This window comes from Pteropus medius, unplaced genomic scaffold, assembly GCF_902729225.1.
Source record: "Pteropus medius unplaced genomic scaffold, Ma_sr-lr_union100, whole genome shotgun sequence".
Classification (NCBI taxonomy): Eukaryota; Metazoa; Chordata; class Mammalia; order Chiroptera; family Pteropodidae; genus Pteropus; species Pteropus medius.
Window position 1 is genome coordinate 14,359,501 of NW_024349799.1, and position 27,434 is coordinate 14,386,934.

At 45.8% G+C, this 27,434-nt stretch overlaps 1 protein-coding gene across 1 annotated transcript; it reads right to left on the reverse strand.

Annotated features, from left to right (window-relative positions):
- Positions 1–2,981: 2,981 nt before the first annotated feature.
- BHLHA9 (basic helix-loop-helix family member a9) lies at positions 2,982–3,670 on the reverse strand. Its single transcript, XM_039886526.1, has one exon. It carries the CDS (start codon positions 3,668–3,670, stop codon positions 2,987–2,989), a length of 684 nt encoding a protein of 227 aa, XP_039742460.1. The 3' UTR covers positions 2,982–2,986.
- Positions 3,671–27,434: the final 23,764 nt, after the last annotated feature.

Sequence of the window (27,434 nt, forward strand, 5' to 3'; positions counted from 1 at the left end):
CAAGAGAAGTCAAAAAACCAAGAGCATGAGAGCGCTTTGTGAGCTGCACGGCTGTTGACAGTGCTGTAGTTGTTATCGCTCTCTGCGCTTTAAAAGCTAACACTCTCCCTTGAACACTATTTGAGTGGGCCATTGGTACTAACCTCATAGATAAATAATTTCTGTCTTTAGGTATATCGGTCCCTCATATCTTTTTGGCTACAACTTTTAGCAGCTCTGTTTCACATGTTTTCTCTCTCCAGTACTTCCCAGTGTATAATCATCTAATACGTATCCTTGTACTATTTTTCTCTGTATTTGGATAAACCTATCTGGTCTCAGTTGATAATTTCCATTTTTTTTAAACGATCACAGATTTATCTTCTCTCCACAGCAAATCGGTCACCTTGGAGAATGGATATGGTCTTGCGAAGCAGATAAACAAAATCAAGCAAGGGTTCCAGAACACCTGAAAGCACGTAATTAAAGGTTTCTGGTCTAGGATCCCCTAAAGCATCAAAGGGTGGCAGGGGTATCTGTTAGGTCAATACATACACGTATGCACATATAAATATTCGCACATCCACACATCTATATAAACATGCGCATAATGTGTGCATGTCAAAAATCCTCTGAATGCTAGGCAAATACATATCAGCAGACAAACATACAGATGTGTGCACTCAAACACATAGCCCTGATAAAATAATGATAACTAATGTGCTATGGACTTTAGTTTATAAAACACCTTCCCATGCAGTCTTTCCTTATAACAACTTTGCGAATAGAATATGTCTTAAGAGCTTCCACTCAGTGAGTGCTTCCCTGGGCCAGGCACTACGCTAAGTGCTTTAAATGCATTATCCCATTTAGTCTGCACAACAGCCTCTGATGTAAGTAGTTATTATGTAAGCCCATTATATGGATGGAAACGCCAAGGCTCAAAGTCATGAGGAGATTTGCCCAGGTCAGGTCAGGTTGCCAGAAAGTGAGAAACACTTCCACATCCCTCCAGCTGACCCCACCCATCTGCTGCACACTCACTCTTCCACCTGCAGGGCGCATCCTTGGCATCCTTGCCACCCCAGGGCTGAAAGCGCAGCTGGGCAAGAACCCTCAGCAATTTCTATCATGAAATTCAAGAAAGCAGGACTTGCTGGTCATATTATCATGTTTCCAGAGAATAAAAACCTGAGGCTGAAGCAAGATGGAAGTATTGTCCAGGCTGATCTATCATGAGATTATAATACGTAAATAGTAACAATTTATGGAACACCTTCTAATTGCCAGAAACTGTACATTATGAAGGAATGTTAATCTTCACAGCTACCCTGAGGTGGAATCATCTGGGTCAGAGATGAGGAACTAGAGGCTTCAACAGGTTAGGTGATGATGCCATGGGTCATATGTAGTAGGTGGCAGAGCAGAGATTGGATCGTGGGCCTGTCTGGCTCCTTTCTGTGCACTCTCAGACCATGGCACTGCCTCTCCATGAGTGGAAAGGCTCCGGGGGCAGGTCTGGCGCCAGAGTCCCACATATTATGCCTGGCTGGACCCCATGACCCTCATGATGAAAAGTCAAAGCATTTCTGTGATCTGCGCCACAGCCATCTAGCCTGTGAGATTAGAGTCTGTGAGCTAGGGACAGAATGCCGAGTGTACCAGACAGTCTCGGGGCCTGCAGAAAGCAAAGACATCTTTAATTATGGTAGTGAGCCTCACCCCGACTGTTCTGGAGAAGCCTCACTCCTCCCTGAGACTAAGAGCATCTCTCCAGCTCCTGTATAGTCCCCCATTCTGAGCTGTGTAACTTCCACCCAGCTGGCAAGAGCCCAGCTCTCCAAGGACACCAGAAAGCCCTAGGCCCTCCCATAGCACACTTGGGTCCTCACCCAGCAAGCAGCACCTGCACCACCAGCCCGGCCAGCCTGAGTGAGGCCAGACACTAGCAAAGAAGTACTCGTCTTAGATGAGAGCAGCTCTCCAGACATCTCTGGGGGGCTGGCTGTGCTTCCCACTTCCTCAGCAACCTTGGCCTGAGGCCCCACTTCACTTAACCTCATCCACATATTCTTTCCTAGATTCCGAGTCTGCCCCTCATCACAGAGGCCCCGGCTGTTCCGGCTCACTCTTCACTGGGTGTTCCATCTTATCGTTTGAAGTTCAGACAGGACTCGCTGACCACCCCCACCCCCAGTCCTTGGTCCTACCTTCAGCTTTCTTCCCTGAGACTAGCCCAGACTCTGCTTCCATTGCCACCCTCATCATGGCTCATGAAGATAGTGGATCTGTAGCAAGTCCTGAAGTGGAGCTGACGACATCTTCAGCTTCCCAGGCCCCTCTCCAAATAATGTCCTCTCCCACAGTGCCCCTCACACCTGGGGTTTTGCCATGACCCAGTGCCCCCAGGTACCCACCTATGGGCTTCAGACTGGGACTCAACATTCCAGGGTGAGCCCCCAGGCCTCAAGCCCCTGCTACCCTGGGCCACTGGGCCCAATAGAGTCCTGGTAGTAGACAGAGATGATAGCGTCCTTTTATTTGGCTGCTTCTGATTGCCTTTCCCAGATCACAGACTTGGGGCATCAGCACAGGTAGGGGCAGGGGACCCCACACTGTGCCATCAGACCACACCAGGTTGCCACCCGCACTCCCACATCCAAGTACCCCTGTCCAAAATCTCCCATTCTCTTAAAAAGCAGCAAGAGAAAATAGGACTCAGAGGCACAGGAATGCAAGTCATTTTTCAAGAAGAGTTCATCAAGTCCAAATGTAAGAGCGAGCCCGGCAGGATTCTGCTCCTTTCCCCAAGCTGCCACCCAGGTTGGGATTGTGGAGAGTGGAATGTGCAGCCCCAGGGTCCAGAGTTTCTTCCCACTTGCAGTGCCACCTCCTTTCCCCCTCAGGCCTCAGCCCACTCAGTTTTGCTTGGTCTGGGACGTTTTCTGCAGTAGTCATCCTGCCATTGGCTCCCCCATGCCGGCCTCCCTCCACCTGCGTGGCCAGGTCAAGGATGCTGGTAACCCAGCATGGGGCCCGCCGGCGGCTGGTCTAGCGGCCAAGCAAAAGGAACCCCTGGACATCGGCGCCAGCTCCCCGCGGAGGCCTGAGACAAGCCCTGCCCCTCGGCCACCACCCTTGGCCATCCAACGTGGGTGTGCGGAGAGCACGAGGCGCAGCGCGGCGCGAAGAATCCGGCGGGCGGTGGTGCGGACCGCAGTGAGCTGGAGCCCGCGTCTCCGGCGTCCCCAGCGACCCCTGCGCGCGCGGCCTGGTCATGACACTCCAGGTGCCCGCAAGCCCAGCGGGACGAAGGGCTGGCGCGCAGGACCAGGGAGAGCGCCGCGATGCGGTGAATGGCCCTGCGGAGCGTGGCGATCTTGGAGAGCCTCTTGCCGCCCAGGTCGTGCCGCAGCGCCCTGCGCAGTGCGTTGAAAGCTTCATTGTAGTCCAGGATGCGCTTGCGCTCCCGCACGTTGGCCGCCACGCGCCGAGCTTTGGACCGCACTGGCCGCGCTCTCTTTCTGCTGCTTGGCACCTCCTCTGCCTCGCCAAGGCCGCGGGGGGCGCCGTTCTCCCTCAGCACCCCAAAATCTCTCCCGGCCTCCTGGCAAGAGCCCCCCACGTCCTTAGCAGAGCCCTCTGCCCTCTTCAGGCCCCTGAGGCCTGGCCCTGGCACACCTCGGTGCATGGCCTTCTCCAGGGCCCTGCCGCCCCAGCTTCGTCCCACAAGGCTGACAATCCACCTCCTGAGTATTGGCTCCTGCAGGCCGGACACTCCCAGGATGCGTCCTCTCTAGCTGGGCTTTATGGCACCACGTGGCTCTCCGCCCTCCCCATCATCCATCTCCTTCCTGCTTTATTACCTGCCTCTAGGTAGGTTGGCGAGGGAGGGACCAAGAGGAAGGAAGGGAGGAAACATGCAGATTCTTGTATGAGGGGACCAGACCCAGCAGCCAGGCTGCGCCTGAGACAGTGCTCCAGCTGCCAGGAGAAATTGCCCTGCCTCACTCTAGGGCTTCTCCGGAGGTGGCCGGGCTCCACATTCTTCCTCTTCATCCCAAATAGAATGCCCAATTTGGCCTCTGTGCAGAAGAGCTGATAGGTGCACAGAAAGGTCACAGTGGTAGTTGAATGTGTTTCAAGAACCTTGAAAGTTCTTGTCAAGTCCTGTGGGCAAACAGTGAGGAAACATGACTGTTCCAGCAGGACCAGTGAGGGAGGGGTAGATCTGATACAGCAGGTCCTGCAGGTAAATGGGCCTGGAGTTGCCTGCTTTTCAGCTACCAGAGTGAGGCTGTGGAACTCTGGGTCTGGCTTTTGATTAGGCCATGCTCTCCCCTACCTCCCCGCTGGCTTCTCTTTCCATAGGCAGAGCTGAGCTGAGTCAGCAGCAGAGGGTAATGGACAAGATTGTCTTGTGGCCCTCTGGATCCCCTTGTATCCATCAAAAGCACTTGCGTGTAGGACAGAGTGGTGACCAGGGCCCTTGGGGAGCCCCATCTCATGACACAGCACTGCCATGTTACGAAATCAGTGAACCCACCTATCACCCCTACTCCCAGGAATTTGAACTTTAAACAGGGTGTCAGTAAAAGAATAATGCATAATCCTAGAGAAAGACCCCTAATGGAATTTCAGGCATCCCCGGGTGAGTTATTTTGAGCACCAAGGTCAATTTCATTTCCAGCCATGATCCGAATGCCTCCAAAATGCCAAGCAAGGCCTGCTGTGGTGTCAGCTGGGATGGGTACGGGGTTCCCATTCAGTCTTCCAAAGAGTATACCATTAATCCCATTATTTTTAACCAAATTACTCCATGGAGGAAAAGAACCAAGCACTAGGAAACAAATACAGGTGTTTATGTGATTATTTGTTTTATTATCTATCTTGCCCACTAGACTGTAAGCAGCCAAGGATGTTTGTGTTTCTCGGGCTATATTCTCCAAATCTGAAATATCTGTGAAATTAAAAAGTGAATGAGAAAGCAGCTAGAATTTTCTTCTCTATACTCAATATGTTTCCCACCATTCCCATAAAACACACACACACATACATAAAGGCACATGCAATCACACAGAAATGCATGCCTCAAGCAGTATTCTACATAAAATGTAGTCCCCAGATGCCTGAGTATTCCTATCCACCCATCCATATAACAGTATGTCAGTCTCAATGGGTCTCAGAGTGGGAGGAAGGGAATCAGGTCAAAGTCCAGACAGATTTGTTCCTGAGTGTCACATTCCATGGCCTCCTCTGCTCCCACCCTCATCCCATGCCCCTTAGCCCTTCAGTGTCATTCTCCAGAGAGTCGACTCACTGCCTTGCTCATCGGCCTTGCCCAGCCCCTCAGAAAAGCCTGGCCCCTGGGCTCAAAGATGGGCAGGCCAGGAGGCAGCAGGTGGACCTTTCAGTCTCAGAGGGGCCAGGTGGGAGAGGTGGTTTGGTGGGTGAGAGATCTTCTCTCGTACCCCCTACTCAGTGTCCTCTTCCAGAACGTCCCCCATCTAGGGCATAGTTGGGCACATGAGTGCTTCCAGAGAATTCTACTGGACAGGTAGTCAGTATTTTGCCACCAGTTTGCAAAGTGAACTTATGTCAGTCATATTCCCCTCTCTGCACCTCAGTTTGCTTTTCTTTGTAAAGAAGACATCCTCTCTACAAATGAGGGTAGGCAAGACCAGCAACGCAATTTGCAGGGCACAGTGCAAAATGAAAATGTGGGGCCCTTGTTCAAAATTATTAAGAATTTGAAGATGATGATAGCAGAGCACTAAACTAAGCTTGGGGCCCCTCTAAGCCCAGGTCCCACATCCATGAAGCAGACCCTGAGTGTAGGATAGAGTAGTGTGGTGGTAATGAGTGCAAGCTTTGGATCTAAACACACCTGATAGCTGACATTTTCAAAAACATCTTGAGAAAAGCTCTGAACTTCAGTTCTCTACCTACAAAATGAGAGTGATACTAGCCTCAGAGGACTCAATGAAATGGAACCTGGTAAAGAGTGGGCCTCAAGAAATGCTGCATCTGGTTACCTGGAGGATAACCTCAGCCTGTGCGTGACCATTAACAGGCATCCCCTTGCCCCGTGATGTTCCTGGGTAACCCATGATCAGGAGGAAATTGATGGGTAAACTCAGAGCACCCGCATCCCGACGGAAGGATGGAGACGACCTATCCAAGGAAGACTTCCCTTCCCATTTATCCCCAGGGCAGCCTCCCAAAGGGGAGAATCTGCCTGTAGCAGCTCAGAACTAAAGGAAGGGTGCCAGTCAGGTGATAAACAAGCTTAAACTGCTTCCAGCACTCTTCCTTCTTCAGTGAGAACTTGCAATCCACCATGGACAGGATGCTGCTTAGTAATAATTAGCAATAATAACAATAATCATCCTAATAATGTTGGTATTGACTTCTATTGAGTGCTTATTATAGCCCAGGCATGGTACTAAGTGCTTTTTTAAAATACATTGTCTTAGCCTCACAACCATCCTATGCAGAAAGCCCTATTATTATAACACCCATTTTACAGACTAGAAACTGAGACTTCGAGAGAGTTAAGAAACTTGCCCCAAGTTAGAGGGCTGAGCTGTGGCTGAGCCAGAATTTCAAATCTGGCAGCATGGCTCCTATTTGAAGACCAATCTCTTAACCCCTCTGGGCTGTACCTGTTTTCTCAGTTCAGAGAGCACTCCCTCCTCAACCCCAGCCCACACAGCCCTCACTGACTGCTTGCAGGTATTAGAAGCCTGGCATCTGCCTTTTGAAACAAAAGCCAGTGAGATATTCAAACAGTTTTGACCAAATGTGAAAAATATAAAGAGTTTGACTAATATAGAGAAAACCTGGAGGGGTCAGTTGGTGGGGAGTCACCCAAATGAAGAGACAGGCAGGAAAGAACAGAAAATATGGGCTGGAAGCCAGAAGACCAGAGCAGCTCAACTGCCTGCCTCTTGAGCTGAGATTTGCTGCCTGTAGTTTTTGGGATAATTCAGCTGAACTGACCACAGCCGAACTGATGGCTGCTGCGACTCCAAGCAGAGCACCAGAGAGCAGAAATGACAAGCCAGTGCCCACCAGGTGACCCTACTGCAAGTAAGCAAGGGCCCAGTGAGCCAGGAGTAGCCTGAAGGGATTCAGGATCAGCCTACAGCTCCCTGCATGCAGTGTTGGGAAGTCTCCAGGTCTCTCTGCCTGTCAGAGTTCTGAACTGAGTTCAACCGCCTGAAGTGGTCACCAGCCTCCATGCAGCTTGCTAATTTTTCCTCCTTTGTGAAGCCAGCCACCAGCCCTCCCCCACAGAGCTCCCCTGTGCTTCTAAATTCCACCTCAGAATTTAGAAGATCATATTGTACTTTTCTGTTCATGCTGGGTCCACATCTAGGTCATCTCCATATTCCCAGTTTCTAGCACAGTGCTTGGTACATACTAGGTACAAGGAAATATTTGATGAATGTTGAACAAATGGTTCAATCCTTGATATTAAGATATTCATGAAACTCTGGAAATTCTACACCGATCTGATCAAACAAGCTCTATATTCAAATCTAGTAAACATTTATTGAGCACCTATTATATACCAGGCCGAGTGCTATAGGCTTTCACATGTGTCGACAGCCACAAACATGTGTATTAACTTGTCTATAGAAGCTCGATATTAAAATAAAAGGAAGTAAATCTTGCAGCCAAATAGACATGCTTTAGAATTCCCCATCCACCCCAGCACTTAGAAGGAATCTGATGGTTGTCTTAAAGCTGTGGTTCTCAACGTGTGGTTGTAGTAGCTGCAGCAGCATCTTGACACTCAGACCCCGGCCCTAGATATTTTGAATTGGAAATTTTGTCTTAACAGCAAAGAGGTTTGACTGCTCAAAAAGATGTAGTATATTTTTGTTCCTCCAGAGTCTGGCTCGGTGGTTATTAAATTTTAGCTTGCATAAGAATTATTGTTCAGAGTTATAGACATAATGCCTTGTGTACTGAAATTTAAACCTTATTCAAGGATAATTTTGACTACACACAATTTCCTTCTTGCACAATAACGTTAGAATATCCCCACTCATGCATTGGACAGAAGGAAAATTCATCGTAATGGAGAGTGATAGGGCTCAAAAGCACAAAATAATCATAGAAAATCAGTAAGAAAAAAAATGAAATTGAACCACAGATTTCTCTGCTGACCCCCTAAATGTGAGCCTTCCAATAAATATTAAGACATTAAGAGGTTAGTAAAAGCGAGAGAAGGATTCACGCAAACAATACCAGTTTCCCAGTGCTGGCTGCGGACCTACCTACCCATCCCTTCTCCAAAACTGGTCTGGCTTTTCCTGCCCGTGTTTCATACATTCCCAGGCCGGCTCCCCCTCCCGTCCCCGCACACGTCAGGAAACGGCCCACGGACCCAGTTAATAATTCCGAGGCCAGTCTCTCTTGACAGATGGCGGGGGCTCCAAGAGAGAAGAGCGTGCGCCGCACTCGGCCCCCTTCCCACGAACCCCGGGAATCCGCGGGGATTCCCTTGGATCGCTGGCTGCGATCTCGGGCAGGGGCCTCCGCTGGGGTCGCGGGCGTGCGGGGTGTGCGGGGCGCTGGCGGCGACGGGCGACTTCAAAGGCGGGCAGCCGGGCAAGCATTTCCGCGGCACCTGCCGCGGCGGCCGGTCCCCGCGCCCGGCGGCTGGAACCCGCCCCTGCCCGGGAGCGCGGCTTCTGCGGGCCGGGCGGGAGGAGGCAAGCGGAGGGAGGAGGAGCCGCGGCGGTGATTTAGGGCCAGGCTGTTCCGCTGGCGGCCGCGAAGGTGCCTATTACCGCTCGGCTCGGCCTGGATTTCAGAAATTCCTGCTCGTCCTCTGGAAGTTCCGGCGTCGCTCCCCCGAGGGAGGACAGAACTCCCACCTTGGAGAGAAAGCCTGGGACCGGGGCTTTCCAGAGAAACCGAGCCCATGGGTCCTGAGCACTCCACACTCGCTGAAGAGCCGGCCTCCAGAAAGGCCGGCAGTCTCCCTTCCCTCGCCGGCAGAGACCCTCAGCATTTCAATTTAGAGACCAGCTCAGCGTAGGGGAAATTTGGAATCTGGCAGATTTGGACTCAGTTTCAGGCTTTGCCCATTCATTCATTTATGCAACAAAAATGTACTGAGTGCCTACTTTCTAGCAGTAAACAAAGCTATCTAAAATCTTTCCATATAATTTTAATTTAAAAAAATAAAAAGTAAGCTTAGGCCAGGAATAAAAAAAAAAAAATCTGTCCTTATGGAAGTCACGTTTGTCACATTCCAGAGTGGAGAAAAAAATAATAAGGAAAATAAGTAATGTATGTACTAAATAAGTACCATTAGAAATGCATTAAAAGTTGATCAATGCTACAGAAAAATGCTACAGAAACTGAGTATTTGTGTATGAAGTAGGGGAAGGTGGGGTCAGCGAAAGTGCACCTGAGAAAGTAACATCTAAGTAAGGACTTCAGTGAGACAAGGCATTGTGGCTACCTTGGGGAAAAGCTTCCGGGCTGTGGGAACAGCACATGCAAAGGCCCTGAGGCGGGAGGGTATCTACCTGGCTCCAGGAACAGCAAGATGGCCAGTAGGCTGGGGCAGAGTAAGATGTGAGCTCAGATTGGTGACAGTATCTTCTACTTTTACTTGGCAAGAGATGGGAAGCCATTAAATTTATTGTCTCCCCTCACTTCGCAGATCTTTAAAAGCAAAAGAAACATCATTAGCTTTCTCTTTCTCTGACTGCTGGATGACGACTCTCTTCACCTCACCCCTCTCCAGGCAGCACCCATCTTTGTGTCTTAGTGTCCTTCCTTCCTCCCCAGGTATTCCTGTCTGTCCTTTGGGAGTCGTGTCCTCTCCCCTCCTCTCCAGCCTCCATTCTCTCTCTTCTGGGGCTTTGCCTCACCAATTGCTCCTCACTTGGTGTTAAGGCTTTCCCTCTCAACTGTCTCCTTTCTTGGCAAAACAAATGTGTTCAGGCTTCTTCCTTCAACTTTGTCTTTCCCTGTGCCCTGGAATTAATGCTTTCTCTTCCTTTTGTCTCCCTGTCTAAATTCACACCCCTCATAAACCAAGTCTGGCTCTTGCCACCTTCTAACCCCCAGTCTACTGAAACCCTCTTCTCTTTCATTCTTTCCCCATGATCTCAGCGAACCTTTCTAGGTCAATTAAGTTACACATTTATTGAGAATCTACTATTTGTCAGGTCTTGGATTAGGTACTGAAGATATAATGATGAACAAAACAGACATGGTTTCTGCCCTCATGGAGCTTGCCATCTAGTAAAGAAGGTCATTTCATAAGCAAATTATTTCAATAGCATAAAACGTGTAATGTTTGGAAGTGATGCAGAGGGTGGAGTGTGAACTTCTCTGAGAGATTAGGAAAAGTTTTACAGGGAGGTGATGACTGACCTGAATTTCAAAGGATGAATAGGAGTTTGCCAAGTAGGCAGGGGTGGAAAGGCATTGAAGTTTGAGGGAATAGCATATACCAGCACCTGGAATGATGAGCCATCATCGCATGATGAAGAAACACAGTAAATTGACTTTGCCAAACCATAATATGCAAGACTAAAGAGTGAAAGGAGATGAGGCTGGGGATCACTAGGCATCATGCCAAAAAGCTTGGGTTTTGTTGTGTAGGTAACTGAGTATCACAAAAGGGTATTCAGCTGAGGAGTGACACAATCATATTTGGGTTGTCGCTAGAGCTCCTTGGAATAGTATGGAGAATGGCTCTAAGACAAACTCCAATTAGGAGGCCACTGCAAGAGTCCAGGTGAGCGAGGAGGTGCCAGAGCTGTGCAGGTGGTTGTGAGAGAGTGGAGCTGGAGTCAACACCTGTTTGGAAAGTAGAAGCGGCACATGGAGGTGACCAACTAGATGGAGCAGATGACAAAAGGGAGGTGTTATCATCTCCACATCCTCCTTCAAGAACCCGAGGCCTGAGATTTCTGAGTAGCCCTTAGTGATGGGCTCTGAACTAGGGTCCACTATAGACATGGTAGAAGGCTCAGGAAGGGCAGAGAGCTGATGATATGATGGTCACCACTTCCTGCGGGTGCTGGGAGACCTGGGGTCCCTGGGGCTCGTAGCAAAAATATTTTTTGTCGTTGTTGTTTGCTGTGCATCATTTGAATAGTCTTGCTCTCTAGAGGGAGGTGTACTTCCATGGTGGGACTCTGGGTGGGAGAGATTCCTAGCAGCTAGGACAGACAGGAGTCTATGAACGTGGAGCAGGTGTCTCAAAGAAATAGCCAACAGTGGAGAAATTGATCTGCCAGTATCGTGGCCAGTGGCCTCCAGCGTCCTGTGGGAGCATCCTACAGGCTAGGCTGTTTTCTGTAATTTCTATGAGCTTCCCAAACTTAATCCCCAGCCTTTCTTTCCATTGATCTTATATGATACCTCAGAGCTGTTCAATAACTTCTTCTTCCGCTTACATGAAACGAGTTAGGTTTAGAACCAAAAGTCCTGACAACACAGAGCAGAACTATCCTGTTTCTCCTCTCTTACTCCCAAGCCAATTCCTGTACCTGCTATTTGCCAGTTTTGAGACCTGAGGCTGGTAACTTAACCTCTCTAAGCCTCGGTTTCCTCATCTGTAAGATGGATTGGTAACTGCCTGCTAATGGAGTTGTAAGAATTAGATGACTATACAGAAAACCCTTAGTGCAGTGCCTGGCACATAGCAAGCACTCAATAATATTTAGTTGTTATTATTACTATCCGCTTTCTTCCAGACTTAGTACCCCAGGTGTTCTTTCTTCCAAGCTCATGCAGGCATATGGCCCTTTCCCCTGCTCACAGAGTAACAACCTTCAATCAAGCATCTCCTGACAATTTGTTCCTTCTTGGTCTAAAGCTAGGATATTTCTTAGCCCTTCACCTACATTCACCTCTGCTGTGCCTATAACATTGAACAGTAGAGTGATTGTTTGGGCTCTGGAATTATTTATTAGCTGTATAGCCTTGAGCAAGATGCTTAATTAACCTCTCTGAGCCTCAGTTTTCTTGCCTATAAAATGGGGATATGTTATAGTATTGCTTCGTCAGATTTGTTGTGAGGATTAAATAAAACAGAGCATGATACACTTTTAGCACAGGGCCTGGCTCCTCTAAGATGCTCTACGGATATTATTAACTTTCTCCTCCTGCCTCTTGGTTCCTTTCCCCAGCCAGCCTGGCCACTGCAGCAGTAAATCATCCATGTAACCAAGAACATCCTCCTCCCTCCCACCCGGAAACCAAATTCTTCATCACCTCCACCCACTAATGACCCAGTGATTGGCTCCTCATTAAAGCAATGACAAAGAGGCCTCTGTGCTTTTAGCCAGGTTCTAATCAGCCATAGATCTGTCCCAGGGTCAGTCAGGGGTGAAGTAGGAATTCTGAGTCTGGGGCCTCCTTGGTGTAGATAGAGTGCTCTGTCTCTCTGTCTCCCAGGAGAGACAGCCTCTGCCCCGGCCTGGAATTCTCAAACAGGGTCCAGCTATTGCGAGAAGGGGAAACAGGGATCTTACCCAATGCCCAGGAGGCTGAGCCATGTGTGGTCTCAAAGATCCATTTCTGCCCTCATGAGGTTCAGTTTTCTCATCTGTCAAGTGGGAATAGTGAATGAGAATACCTACCTTGTATGGTTGGTGTGAGGAATAGAATGAGATAAATCAAGTGTAAATTTCTAGCACTTTGTAAATATCAGTAAATGGTAGCCATTATTATTATAGTTGTTATTGCTGTCATTATTGTCAGATTATTATTTTTATTATTATTAGAACCCCGGTGCCAATTTTTCCAACTCCATTTGGTTAATAGTTTATTCTGTCTCCAATTATTTGTAATGTCACATCTTAATAATAATAATAATAAATAATAATAAAATGCCACCTCCAGCCATCTCTGTTTAATGCCTATTTAATTATTCTTCTGTGATTCTTTTATACATTGTCTATGTATGTTTCTTTCTCAAGGTGGCTTCTCTCATGGTGGTAAAATGGCTGCATGAATTCTAGAAGTTACATGCATACTCCATCATGCACAAAAGGGGAAGAGAACCATCCAGGGAGGCTGCCCCTGAAATCATGACCCATAGAAACTGTGGAATAATAAATGTTCATTGTCGTTTTAAGCCAATACATTTTGAGGTAATTTGTTACACAGCAACAGATAGTGAATAAAGGCGTTACACCATTTCCCAACTTTTCCCGAAGTTGGCTGAGTTCTCCTATGAATGTGAGCAGAAGTGATGTGTGCCACTTCCAGGCCAGCCCATAATAACTTCCCATATGCAATCACCATTCTCTTTTCCCTTCCTCCTGGCTTGAAGCTCCAGGGCTGCCATAGAAGCCATCAGCTAAAGAGGGCAAACCACACAGGAGAAGGAGCCTGGGCTCCTTGCCTGGAGGAGAGCTGCCCAGGAAAACTGCCTGACCAGAAACATCCACATTGAATGATTACGTGAGTGAAAAATAAACTTATATTTTAATCACATGAGCATCTGACATCACCTTAACTCAGGGGTCACCAGCCCCCTGGACTGCAAACTGATACTGGTCAGTGGCCTGTTAGGAACAGGGCCACACAGCAAGAGGTAAGCAGCAGGCAAGCTAGCGAAGCTTCATCTGTATTTGCAGCCACTCCCCAGTGCTAGCGTCACCACCTCAGCAACACCTCAGATCATTAGGCATTAGATTGTCATGGGAGCACTGGTCCTTCGTGCCAAAAAGTTTGGGGACCATTGCCTTAACTAATACGTAGTCATACAGAGCTTTATAGATAACTTATTTTTTAATACAATCAGCATTTGTTTAAATTTGCTCGTATATTTACCAATGTCTTTGCTTTTCATTAAAACATTCCACCTGAGATCATTTTTTTCTGCCTGAATTCTGTTCTTGAGAATTTCCTCTAGTGAAAGCCTGTTAGTGATGACTCTCTCACCTATATTTCTCCTATACAAGTCTTGATTGATGGTTATGTTTTTTAAATCACTTTGAAGATATCTCATGTTCTTACTTTCATTGCTATTGCTGAGATGTCAGCCTCAGAGTAACTGTTGCTCCTTCCAAGGTAATTTGTTCTGAGTGATTTTGAAACCGTTTACTGTTTTGGGTTTTTGCTATTTCACTATGATGCATTTAAGTGTATGGGGTTTAAAATTTTTTATTTTCTAGGATTTGTCGGGCTTCTTGAATTTGTGGTTCGTTATCTCTTCTCGGATTGGTCAAATTCTTCCCCTTTATCTTCGCAAACATGGCTTCTGTTGCACTTCTGTTTTCTTTTCCTATGGTTCTCCAATTACACGTGGGATAGACTTTCTGTCTCCTGCACATCTATTCTCACTTTTACTTTATTCTACAGATAGTTTTAAAAAGCACTTCCATTAGTTTTGGTTTCATGTGATCCTCCCGACTCCTTGTGAGATGGTAAGGCAGAGGAGGGCCTCTTGCCAGTGATGACTGAGATTCAACAAGGTAAAGACATCTGCCCAGGGTCACACAGCTCATGGGTGGAGCAGAAAGACAGTGAGGCACTTGGCAGCAAAGAGGCAAGATAATCCAGTCACAAAAGTTTAAGCTCCAGGGACCAATAGCCAGCCAAGGGTATGAGTCCTGGACCCACTGACGCCCGCTCACCTAGTGATCTTGGACAAGTCGATCGCTTCTTGATTGGATTTCTCCATCTGAAACATGGGACCCTTAATGACTAACTTGCATGGCTGTTTGGGGAAATTCATGAGATAATATATTCAAAATTCTTGGCACCAAATAGACATTCGACAAATATTTGAGGAATGAATTAATAGTGTTTAGCCCAGTTTGGTGCAGTCTCTCTATGTTAGTAATGGCTATTATGTTTATATTTTGTTTGTATATAAGCATATTATGGTTATTACTATCAAGATTGTCATTCCAAGAAGGTCCTCAGAATTCAAGATCCTCTTGGGTTTCCTGCCCCCTGCCCCTCCAGGCTCCTCGAGACGGCCCAGCCCGGCGATAAATCAAGCCCCGCAGGCCCAGCCTGTAATTAACGTGCCGCAGTGGGTGGGTCTGGGGCGGCCCCGCCCACCCTGTCCTTGGGGCTTCCTGCTCCCCCGCCCTCTCCAGAGGGGGCGGGGAGGGCGCAGGGAGCTGGGGGGTCCTCCACAGCCCCCTGATTTATCGCCCTCTGTGTGAAGGAGATTTACGAGCTAAGACCCGGAGCCGGGACCCTGTCGGAAGGCGCGCGGGGCGCGGAGCCCAGAGGCGAGAGAGGCTGGTCGTGTCCCGCTCAAGTCCTGCGGGCTGGCCGGCACGTCTTTCCACGAGCTGTGCTCGCGGCAAGAGCAGAGGCTTCGAGGACCCCAGGTCCTGGTTCCTCCTTCACTGGGTCTCCCAGCGCCGGGATCTGAGCTGGGGATTCCACGTGCTTACTGATTTCTTCATGGCATCCTGCAGGATTCTGGTATCTTATTGTGGGTTGATAGATTGATAGATTGATAAGAGAGAGGATAGATGAGATAGATAGATGATAGATATAAACATCAACTTTTTTTTTTTTCAATTTGGCTATATCATTCTCCCATATGGCAATGAGTCCAGGCGGGGACAGGGCACCTGCTTAGGGTAGGTCAGGGACAGAGGAAGAAAGGAGCTGACATTCTCCAGGCCCCTTAGCTTTAGGACAGCCCTTTGCAAAGAGAAGTGTTATGCCCACTTCATAGATGTGGAAACAGCCTTCCAGAGGTTTAGCAGGTCATAGGAGGTAAGGTATCTGGATCGCTTTCCATTGTGGGGTTTGGGGAGGACCAATGGAAACTTGGTGAATGTCTTCTCAGGGATTCAATGAGGAAAAGGGCTTTGGCTCCAGGGGCCTGTCAGCAAATGAAGAGACCACCTAGGCACCTGTAACCAAGTCTCCCTCAACTGTGAATGTTCCTGATAGACAGTAATGAGTACCAGCTACCACTCTGGTGGGATGAGGCCTGTCCTTAAATACAGCCCCCAGCCTACCCACTGCGGTGTGTGGCAGCTCCTGAGAGGGGCTGGGTTTCCCCAGCCAATAGGGCCCCAGCTCCCTCAATACTTAGGTTGGAAGGAATGAGTGTAACTCTCACCTTGGGGTCATCAGGACATAAAAGAAAGATCTTTCAGTGGATTTTGAGCCAGACAGACTCGGGCTCAAATTCCGGCTCCACTTGTGAAAAGCTGAGTAACCTTAAGTAAGTTACTAACCCCTCTGAGTCTGTTTTCTCATTTTAAAAGTTAGGATAATAAAATCCTCTTCACTGAGTGGTTTGAAGGTTAAATAAGATAAATTATGGAATGTATTTAAGACAACTCCTGGCTTGACACAAAAGAGCTGTCTAGCAAATATTTCCTCCCAGGATACATGGCTGGAACTTTTGTTAGTTTCTTTGTTTTTGATAAAGTGTGCTATATAATCTACATCAGAAAGACTCAGGGTGGAATTTCATAGACTCCAAGAATGTTGAGACAGATCTTATTCAAGGATTCTGAACTGTGGCTAACTTCAGGTGTGTGTGGGGGAGGGGAGTGTCTAAATACTCCTAAATTCATTCATCAGTATTTATGGAACAACTACTATGTCTCAGACACTGTTCTAGTCTATGGCAGTAAACAAAACTGACAAGAAACCCTCTCCTCATGGATTTTACATTCTAGTGGGTAGAGACAGACAAATCGATAAAGATATATATTGTGCGACTAAAATGTTACATCTATAGTCACGCCCAGCTTAACGATGAGGATACTTTCTGAGAAATTTGTTAGGAGGCGATTTCATCATTGTGGAAATGTACTTATGCAAACCTACATGGTACAGCCTACTACACACCTAAGCTATATGGGTACAGCATCTTGTTCCTAGGCTACAAACCTGTACAGCATGTCATTGTACAAAACAACACGAGATTAAATCAAGCACAAGAGAAAATGTAATCAAGAGACGCAATAAACACAAGATGGATGAGAGTCCTACCAGCATAACACCACATACTGTTTTGCAGTAGAAAGCATACACTCTAAAATAATGATAAAAGTATAGTATAGTAAATATATAAATCAGTAATAGAGTCATTTAGAGTCATTAAATATTGTTTACATAATTGTATGTGCTATACTTTTATACAACTGGCAGCGCAGTAAGTTTGTTTACCCTGGCATTACCCTAAACACATGAGTGACATGTTGTGCTACCACATGATGATGACTGTGACATCACTAGATGATAAGAATTTTTCAGCTCCATCTTATGGGACCACCGTCATATGTGCTTTATTATAGGTATGTATGCATAGGAAAAAACATGGTACATATAGGGTTCGATACTATCCGCATTTGAGGCATCCACTGGGGGTCTTTGCATGTATACCCTGGGGATAAGGGTGGGGGGATGGCTACTGTACCCAGTAAAATGCTTTTATAATCAATTTGCCAGCGGGGCCAGGAGGGAGGCAAGTAAAAGAAATTAGCTCTCAGAAACAAAGCTAAATTCTTTCTCTTCAAAGGTGTTCCTTTGAGCTATTTCAAAAGTTTCTCAGTCTTCAAATATGGGTAACTCAGAAAATAATTTTTTACTCCTAGAATCAAAGGCTTTGGAACTTTGGAAAAATTGAGAGATCTAGGCTAGAGGTGTGGAAAAGCAAAAGAAAAGTTGAATGGTGTATCAGTGCCCTCTGCTGGTCATACTTTGGAACTTCAAGAAGACAGTCCACCTAAGCTTCTATGCCTGAATCCTCAATCAAGGCTAAGTTCTTCGGGAACTGCCCGCAGCACAAATCTATGATGAGAGGAAACTGCTCTTTCTGCCCCTGGTCAGCTTCCTCCTGCACTCCCTTCATTGGCTCTTCAGATTTTCACCATTTGCAACCCACAGTCTGGGAGACCCACCCTCACCTCCTGGGTCAGGGAGGAAACATCGAGGCCATCAGCTGTGAATCCTCAACCTCTTACTCTGGTCCACAAAAATATGTCTGCACCCACCGTGCCTGCTTTCTTCCTGCTAGCTGAAGCTAACATCTCCTGCTGAGCTGGGGAGCACCTCCCCTCCCATGTCACAAAAACTAGACTCTGTCCCTCTATCTCCTGTATTTTTTTCTTTTACTTCTTTCTTTAACAGAGTATTTTTTTTAAATGATTTTAGATTTATCAAAAAATTGAAAGGAAAGTACAGAGAGTTCCCATATACTCTGCACCCAGTTTCCTTTATTATTAACACCTTACATTACTTTGGTACATTTGTTATGATTTTAAACCAATATTGACACACTATTATTATTAATTAAAGTCCATAGTTTATTTAGATTTCCTTAGTTTTTGGTCAAATTTGTTTTTATGTTCCAGGAACCCATCCAGGATACCTCATCATATTTGTTTGGAATTTCAAATTATTTGGAATTCTTCCGCATTGGAGATTTGTCTCTTCTCTCCCATTTATTTATTTATTCAATCATTTATTTATTTCATTGCGGACTCATGGTTATTCATCTAATATAAATTTAATATAACTTTGGGTTATAATTCAATTATACTTTATTTATTTCATTGCTCAAATTGTTCTCTCGCCTATATTTTTTACTTCTTACTTCTTTGGTGTCAGACACATGGTAATGTAATCAATTCTTACTCAATGATATTTATTGCAGCACTATTTCAAATAGCAAATATTGAAAATAACCTAAATGTCCATGAATTGGGGAATGATTAAATAAGTTTTGGTACAACCATTGTATGGAATACTGTGTAGCTCCCTCCCTACTCCCTATGGTTTTCTACCAATAAAACAACTCTTTATATACTTGCATGGAAAAATATAGTGATTAAGGCCACAGGCTCTAGAGACCAGCTGAATTCAAATTTTGGTTCCATGACCTTGGGCAAATTACTTAACCTTTCTGAGCCTGTTTCCTTATCTGTAAAATGATGATTACAAGAAAATATTACAGGATCGTTCCAAGGATTAGATAGTGCACATAAAGTGCCCAGAACTGTTTCTGGAACATGGTAAGCTTTAATAAATAATAATAATTATTATTATTAGCAGTAGTAGTATTAATTATTGAAAGATCTCTAAGGCATTGTGTTGAAAGAAACAGGCAAGTTGCAGAAAAATACATGTAGCATATTACCATATGTAATACATAATGCATTACATAATGCATAATAGTATGTAGTACTATATGTGTACCAAATGTGAAACGTGATCAAGTCTTTTCCATTTGAGAGGGAAAAAAATCTCCTTCTATCCTGCATCTCTTGCCATGCTCCTAGAAGGAATAGCTTCTATCTATACCTCTTTATCTCCAGGACTGTGGGATAGTAAAAATGGTAGTAAAAATAGCTACATTTATTACTCCCAAAGAGAGTCCCTGAAACCTGCAATCTATAGCCAGTCACTCAGAAGCACAGGTGACAACCTGGACTTGCGATTGGCATCTGAAGGGGGAGGGCAGTTTTGAAGCACTGAGCCCTTACCCTGTGGGATCTGATGCCACCTGTAGGTAGATAGTGTCAGAATTTAGTTAAATTGTAAGACACTCCACTGGTGTTGGAGAATTGCTTGGTGTGGGAAAAAAGGCCACACATTGGAACTGGGTGCAAAATTGCAGATTTTACATATGGGGGAGGGAAGATTATGAAGAGTTTGGCCACGTGATTTTGGAGGCCGAGCAGTCCCACGATCTGCTGTTTACAAACTGGAGGCCCAGGAAAGCTGGCGATGTAGTTTAGTGACAATGAATCCATTAAGATGACCCCTAATCCAATATGACTGGTGTTCTTAAAAGGGGAAATCAGGACAGATACAGACGTGTACAGAGGGAAGATGATATGACGACATACAAGGAAAAGATGGCCATGTGACTGGAGTGATGTATCCACAAGCCCAGGAGTATCACAAACACCGGAAGCTAGAAGAGGCAAAGAAGGACGATCCCCTAGAGCCGCCAGAGAGACCTGGCCTGCCAGCACCTTCATTGTGGACTTCCAGCCTCCAGGACTATGAGACAGTAAATTTCTGTTGTTTTAAGCCACCTAGTTTTGGTACTTTGTTACAGCAGCCTTGAGAAACTAGTACACATTTACATTGTAGAATAATACAGTGTGCAGGGCAAAAAACTAGCAGATCAGTGTTCTGAAATAGAATAGAAAATTCAAGGCTGGGAGTAGCCAGAGATTTCATATTCCAGGCCAAGGAGTATGACCTTTATCCCAAAGGATGGCTGGGGGGACCATCAAAGACTTTTTTTTTTTATGGTGACAATGGTTAACGAAATCCAATAAGTTTCAGCTGTACACTTTAACAGTAAGGCATATATATATGTATATGTATATGTGTGTGTGTGTGTGTGTGTATGTGTGTGTGTGTGTATATTTACAGTGTGTTCACCTCCCATAGTTAGATTTCTTTCTGTCACCACATATTTGACCCCTTTTACCCTGTCTATCTCCCCCTCCCCATCGAAGACATTTAAGCAGGGGCATATGATGACCGGATTTGTGTTTTAGAAGGATCGCCCTAAAAACCGTGTTGTGTATGGTCTGTGGGAGGTGGGAGAGACTGGGTCAGGCTGACTGGAGATAAAGGGCCCTGTAAAGAGACTACTTCAACAGTCCAGGCGAAAGATAATGGCTAATGGAAGCCTGAGTTAGACACGGAGTAGTGGTGTGGCTGGAGAAGAAGAAGTGGATTTGTAAACAGGCAAGTCTTGGTGGATGATTGGCTGTGAGTGGTAGGAAAAGGGAAAAGACTAGAACGCCTCCAAGGCATCTGTCTGGCTTGAGCAGCTTAAGCAGTGCAGGAATTACCTGGAAATGGCAACTCCGAAAGAGGAGCAAACCTTAAGTAGAAGACGAGGAACTCAGTTTTGGAAAAGCTGAGTTTGGAGTGATAGTGGGACACGCAAGTGGAGATATTTACAGCAGGCAGAGGTTTGTAGGAGCCTGCAGTTCGGGGGAAGGGCTGGAGTGGAGATAGAGATTGGAGAGTCAGCAGCAGATGCTGGTGGCTGTTAGCACTGGGTAAGTGGATGAAATTGCCTTGGGTGGGTGTCAGACGGCTCACTGAAAACACCCAAGGAAGTGGGTGGTAAAGAGGAGCCCTCAAAGGAAGCTGAAGAAGGACGTCAAAGAGGTGGGAGGGAAACCACGGGAGAAGATTCATGGAAACCAGTGAGTCGAACATTTCAAGGAGGCCACAGTCAGGAACCAAAAACTCTGGCAAAGTTAAGTAAGATGATCAACCATCAGGTTCTGGCTGGATTATGAAGTTCTTTCAAGATACAAAGAAGGGACTTAGTCAACTTACCTTAGAACAATGGTTCTCAACCTCCAGTATGCATCAGAATCGCCCGGAGGGTTTGTTTAAAACATGGTTCTGGAAGGGCTCCTAGAGTTTCTGGTTCAGTAGGTCTGGGGCAGGGCCTGTGAATGTGCATTTCTAGAACGTTCCCAGGTGATGTTAATGCTGCTGTCCCAAGACCACACTGTGAGAACCACTGCCTGGGGTGTTGCCATCCTTGGGGAAGTGGGACAGTGGGGACACCTTCTTGGCAGCCACATGGTGACCTAGGGACACAGGGAGAACCAAAAGGAGGGCTTGTTGGCATCCCAGTCATGAAGGAAGCTCCAGAGAAAAAGCAGGCTGACAGAGGGTTAAGAAGACAGCCCCCTCCTCCCACCCCGCCACACAGGGCAGGGCCCTCTCACCTGTGGCTGCTAGGAGGGAAAACTGGCAACACTCTCATGCAGGGTAATTTGGCAATAGCTGTATTTATAGAGCCATATAAATTCCTGCTTTCAGGAATTCATTCTACAAATATACCTGCACACATGAAGTGACATCTGCCATAGTTATTCATGAAAGTATTGTTTTTAAAAGCAAAAGATTGGAACCCACCCAAATATCCAACAATAAGGGGCTATTTAAATAAATGTTGGTGCAGCCATACAATGGAATGCTGTACAGCTTTAAAAAAGAATGACTAAACCAACATGAAAAGATCTCTAAGGCACTTTGTTAAGTGAAAACAATAAGGCACAGAACAGGGTATGGCTATGGTGCCTTTTGTTTAAAAGGGTGGAAAATCAGAATATTTATATTTGTACATACTTGCCTTTGCATAAAGAAATTCTGGAAGGATACGTAAGAATTTCCAGAGGCAGGGGTGGGGTAGGACTGGAAGGATGGAGAACAGAGGCGGGAGGTAAACCTTTTCCTGAATACTTGTTTATACTTTTAAGAAAACATTGGACCATGTGACTATTATCTTTTTTTTAAGTAGACTTTATTTTTAGAGCAATTTTAGAGTCACAGCAAAATTAAGCAGAAGGTACAGAGATTTGCCATATACCCCTTAGCACACACATGCATAGCCTTCCCCATTATCGACATCTCCCACCACAGTGGTACATTTGTTACAAGCAGTGAACCTATATCGACATATAATTACCACCCAAAGTTCATAGTTTACATTAAGGTTCACTCTTGGTGTTAGACATCCTACGGGTTTTGACAAATGTGTAATGACATGTATCTATCATTATACTTTCATAGAGTAGTTTCACTGCCTTAAAAATCCTCTGAGCTCTGCCTATTCACCCCTCCCTACCCCCTAATCTCTGGCAACCATCTATTTTGTTTTGAGTATTTTTAATTTTAAATTATTTTTAAAAAAACAGTACCCAGTTTCCTAAAGTCCCACTGCCTGAGCTTGAATCTCTGACCTATGTGCCGTGGCTGTGTGAACCACGGCAAGCTAACTTGCTTAAGCCTCTGCTTTCTCATCTCTAAAATGGGGTTGCTGATAGCACCTATGCTGTAAGACTGCTGAAAGATTAGATACACATCCAGGTACACACAGTTACTGTGGTTATCGTGTGTCATCTTGTCATCTCCATGGAAATAGCCTTCCGCTGTCCCTGTGTGCGTCTCACAGTCATAACTCCAGAGAAAATCTGATTAGGTAACACTGTCACCATCCAACATGGAGCGTATTTATTGGACAGATTCTCACAGACCATAGCATGAATGGTTGGTCATGTTTATGTCTAGCCTATCCATAGCCACTTTGGGCTTGAGCCCCAATCCCTGGACCAATCCATTGGCACCAGAACAATTCAGTCACATGACGCAGGTGAAGCAAGAACATCCCCCCTCCTGCAAAGGAACCACTTTCTTCAGAGGAGGACTCTGGGTGTAGCAGGCATTCAGAACTGTTTGTCTTGTGCAGTACAGTTGGTTGGGAAAGGCAAAGAACCCAGGAAGAGCCTGGAAGAAAATAAAGAAACAAAGGATAAAAAAAAAAAAAATCTATTATTATTGCTTTAGTGTGTTTGAGAGGATTAATTGAATCAGTCCACATTGGAAGCACTCAATATATGGTAGCACTGAGGATGATGACGACAAAGACCACGATGACTATGATGACTGTTCTCAGGTCTATTTGAGGCTGAAGAACAGATACAGGTAGAAGTGCAGAGAGGGGGAGATAAAGGACAAGAACTGTGCTCAAGAGAGGAGGACATTGGGGTTCACAGTTTCAAAGCAGAAGTGGTTCCTGGGATATAACAGCCTAGGCTGAGGTCCTTGAGGAGAAAGTGTGGTGTGGATACACCTAACAGCTCCTTCCTCCTTGCACCTGCAGATATTCAAAGTGTACAAGCTTTGTATTTTCCTGGGGTCTTGCCCAGTGCCCACTCTTCCTGCCTCAACTCCATGGGGAGCCTTTTGCCACTTCCTAATGCCTTTTCTGAGGTACCCAATTCTCTCCTCCTCCCAGGACTCCAGGAATGGACCTGAGTTTCAGGCCCTCCTGCCATAGAAAATGAGCCTCCCCACAGAGCAGCTAGGGCAGCACTCACAGGCAAATGGTGAGAGCTTGGGCTGTGGGGGAGGTTCCAGAACATGAGGCTATTTTTAGCCTGGCACAGATGCCCAATTTCCAGCTAAGAGAGGGGGCGTGGTAGGTGGGAAGCAATCTTGTTTTCATCGTTTATTATTTTATTAACCACTTAGGATGCCATATGCCGTGAGCATCACCTGGTTTCATTGCTGGGTTTCCTTTTCACTATTCCTTCCTGCATATTACTTCAGAAACAGAGCATTCTCCCCCAAAGGCCAGAGAGGGCGTCAGGGAGAAAATGAAATTGACCAAGTGACAATGAATGAGGGCAAAGAAGGGATAAATATTCCATCCTGCTCCATCAGCAGCGGGATTGGGTCCAAAAAAACACTTAGCCTCACAAATTGCTCACTTATCTTCCTTGTAGTGAGTTTGCTCCAAATGGTTTGGAAAACTATTGCTGCTAATCACAGGCGGCAGGCCCGTTGCTGGAAGGGGGCCAGCATAAGCCTAGCAGGAGTCTAAATTGCGCCTGGACTCATTATCTTTATCTAGTCCAACGTTTTAGTGGTAGGTTTTTGTTTTATTTCAAAGTGAGATGGTTAGGTCATTATTTGTTAAATTATAGCTTTTAATTAGCGGGTCTATTGAAATGAAAAGCCTGAGAGAGACTCACATGCCTCTAAGTTTTTGTTTGGAATTTATAATTATCGCTGTTTGGAAAAAGATTAGTTGGGGGCGTTAAAGCCTTTCTTTTAAGAAAATCCTCAAATTATATGCTGTTGGGGGGAAGGGGTGAAGGGAGATGCCAGTAAACTAAATATATATTTACAAGTGATGCTATCTGTATCATTACTCATGCCCAGGATCCTTGTATTCGCAGAAAAAGATGTTTTATAATAATATACTTTTTCTCCAGAGGGAGCCCAAGATGGGAATTGACACACCAAGAGAATAGTGAGTCGGCTGGGAGAGTGGGTAGCCAAGGTCCTGGTTACAGATGCGGTTTTGTTTACCACTTACCCGTTCCTGACTCCCCCGGAAGGTATGGAAAATGGGGGCCCTGGATCAGCATTGGTAGATTTTTCCCCTTAGGGATTAGCTTTCTGCATTTGGAAGGGACCATGTTCAGACTCTGGGTCTGAGCCGCCTTCCTCTGCCTGGCTCAGCCCATGCTCCGCTAGATGCAGGACGGCCTCGTGTCCAGCAGGGGGCGCACCGCCACCTGATTTAAAGCTCTGGCCTCTATTCTTCCGGAAACCACACCCCCACCATCTGCGCGAGCCGTGTGCTTTTCTACCCTTCTCGGTGTCGGTTTTCCTCCTCTGGTAACAACAAGGATGCAGATTACGATCTATGAGCGGCTGTCGAGAGAGGCGCCCCGGTTTTCTTCATCTTTTCACACTCATGGAGAGCATCGCCGCTCCCTGCACAAGGAGCTGAGGCAGCGCGAGGCCCCCAGAATCGGAAACATTTCTCCCAAGACTCGTCTGTGCTCTGCAAGTCCCACCGACCGCGGGTGGGAGCCTCTCTAGAGGGCGGGGCGAACCCACATCCACGGTTCCTCCTCCGACCTTCTCTGGCGCTTCCACATCTTGTGCCATTGGGCCACGAACTCCATCAGGGCGGAGACCGGGGTTGTCCTCTCGTGTATTAATGGCACAGCACAGGGCCTAACGCAGCTACACAATACTCAATGGATGAATAAATAAATACATGTAAACCGTTATTTTAATTATTTAATTCTTTCATGTACTGAGCATGTACTCCGTGTGCCCGGCACTGGTGAATCAGAAATCGGCAATATAAACCCAGTCTTCAATGAGAGTTAAGTCTGGAGACAGGAACAGACAGGAACCTGGGCAACTAGAATGACTAGCTTCCCCTAATTGGTGGCTAACTAACTTTTTTTGCCAGCAAAATCACATAGTAGGGGTGTATACTGGCCGGATACGACAACGTCCTTCTGAAATTCAACTGTTATCTTGGTGGTGAGTTTGACTCCCACCCTCTTCCCAGGGATGTGGGGGCACGGTCTGTTTCCAGTTCAGATGCCCTCAGTCTCCTATGACTTTGGAGCCTTAAATTACTCTCTATATCTTATACTTCCTATGAAACCGGGCCACCTTGCAAAAGTTGCTTTTGACCTAGGGTCCTTTGGCCGTGCATAGGGTCTCTCTGAGTGATTTTTCCCTCAGAATGGGAGATGAGAAAAGAGCCCATTAATAAATAGCACTTTGTCCTAAAGGAGTTTTAGGCTTTTACTGCTGTTGGGGTTTTATTTGTCCGTTTTGCTTTTGCTTTCTGCCTCCCCATCTTGCTTTCATCTTTATTCTTAATGATCACATTTACTCCACTTATAGGACCAATCAAAGAGAGGAAATCCTCCCCCTTTAGGGGAGAACAGCACAGATAAGAAGGCCAGAAATACGAATTGTTTTCCGATGAGCAAAATGTCAAATTTTATAGGAGATATAGCTTTGGGGAGTGGAGGGAGGGTTATCATTACAGCCTGAAGCAACTAGACACATCTCTACAGATCCCATGGCCTAGAAAAGCAGAATAAATGTCTGGGAAATGGTTGAACATATTTTGGTCTCTGCTGAAGGCTAGAGCATGAAACGAGTAAAAGAAAAGATTAAATCTTTTTTACTCTTACAACAATGAAAAGCAAAAATTTTATCTTTATAATTTCGTGGTACTGAAAATTTACTAGAATTAATTTTTTAAATTACACAATTACTCCAGCTCCAGCTACGTGCACTGGTATGAATCAAATACTGTGTCATTTAGATTACAATTCTCCCCTTCATAGCCCTCCCCCGACCCCAGCAAGGGTCCCGATGACTTTCATTAAAACCACTGCACTACGTGGTTTCCCAGGGGAATTCTACCAAACCTTTAAAGAGAAGATAACCCCCAGGGTTTTTTAAACTGTTATATTCTACAGAAAAAGAAGTAAAATTTTCAAACTCTTTTTAAAATATGAGCACAAGACCGATGCCAAACCAGTAAAGACATCAATAAATATATAAATATAGAGTATCTCACTAATTAACATAAATGTAAAAAGTCTCAATACAATATTAGTAAATAGAACATAGCATATTAAAATGAATCTATCATGGCCATATGGGGTTTATTCCAGGAATTCAACGATGGTTCAACGTATGGAACTCTATTACCCTAACCCAGCACTTCCTCTTTTGGTAGTAGTGGACTAGATAGTTTAGAACATTTCTCTCTATGAAGAATAATTAAAAAGCTGAACAAAGTATAACAAAAATATTTTTAAAGCATCAAAGAACTAACGAGATAGGGATCAATTACTGGATGAGATCTGGGAAATGCTGGAAATGCAGATGAGTGAGCAAAGCCCTTGGGGTCACTTTTTCCAGAAACACTTGCTAAGAGTCTAAGATGTATTTTGGACACTTTCACAGGGTGGGGGGACAAAAGATGGAATCCACCTAAGGAAAGGACTCTGGTAAACCACTCCATCCCACAGTATTCAGATAGAATCCAAAACCAGTGGGGGAGTATATTGATCTCTTCATACCTAGTATTGAAACAACTGAGTAGCCATTGGAAAAACAAAGTTAGATCCATACTTCACACT

Bases quoted from the DNA above. Each gene is read 5' to 3' on its own strand.
- BHLHA9 (XM_039886526.1), bottom strand. From the start codon at position 3,670: ATGCACCGAGGTGTGCCAGGGCCAGGCCTCAGGGGCCTGAAGAGGGCA.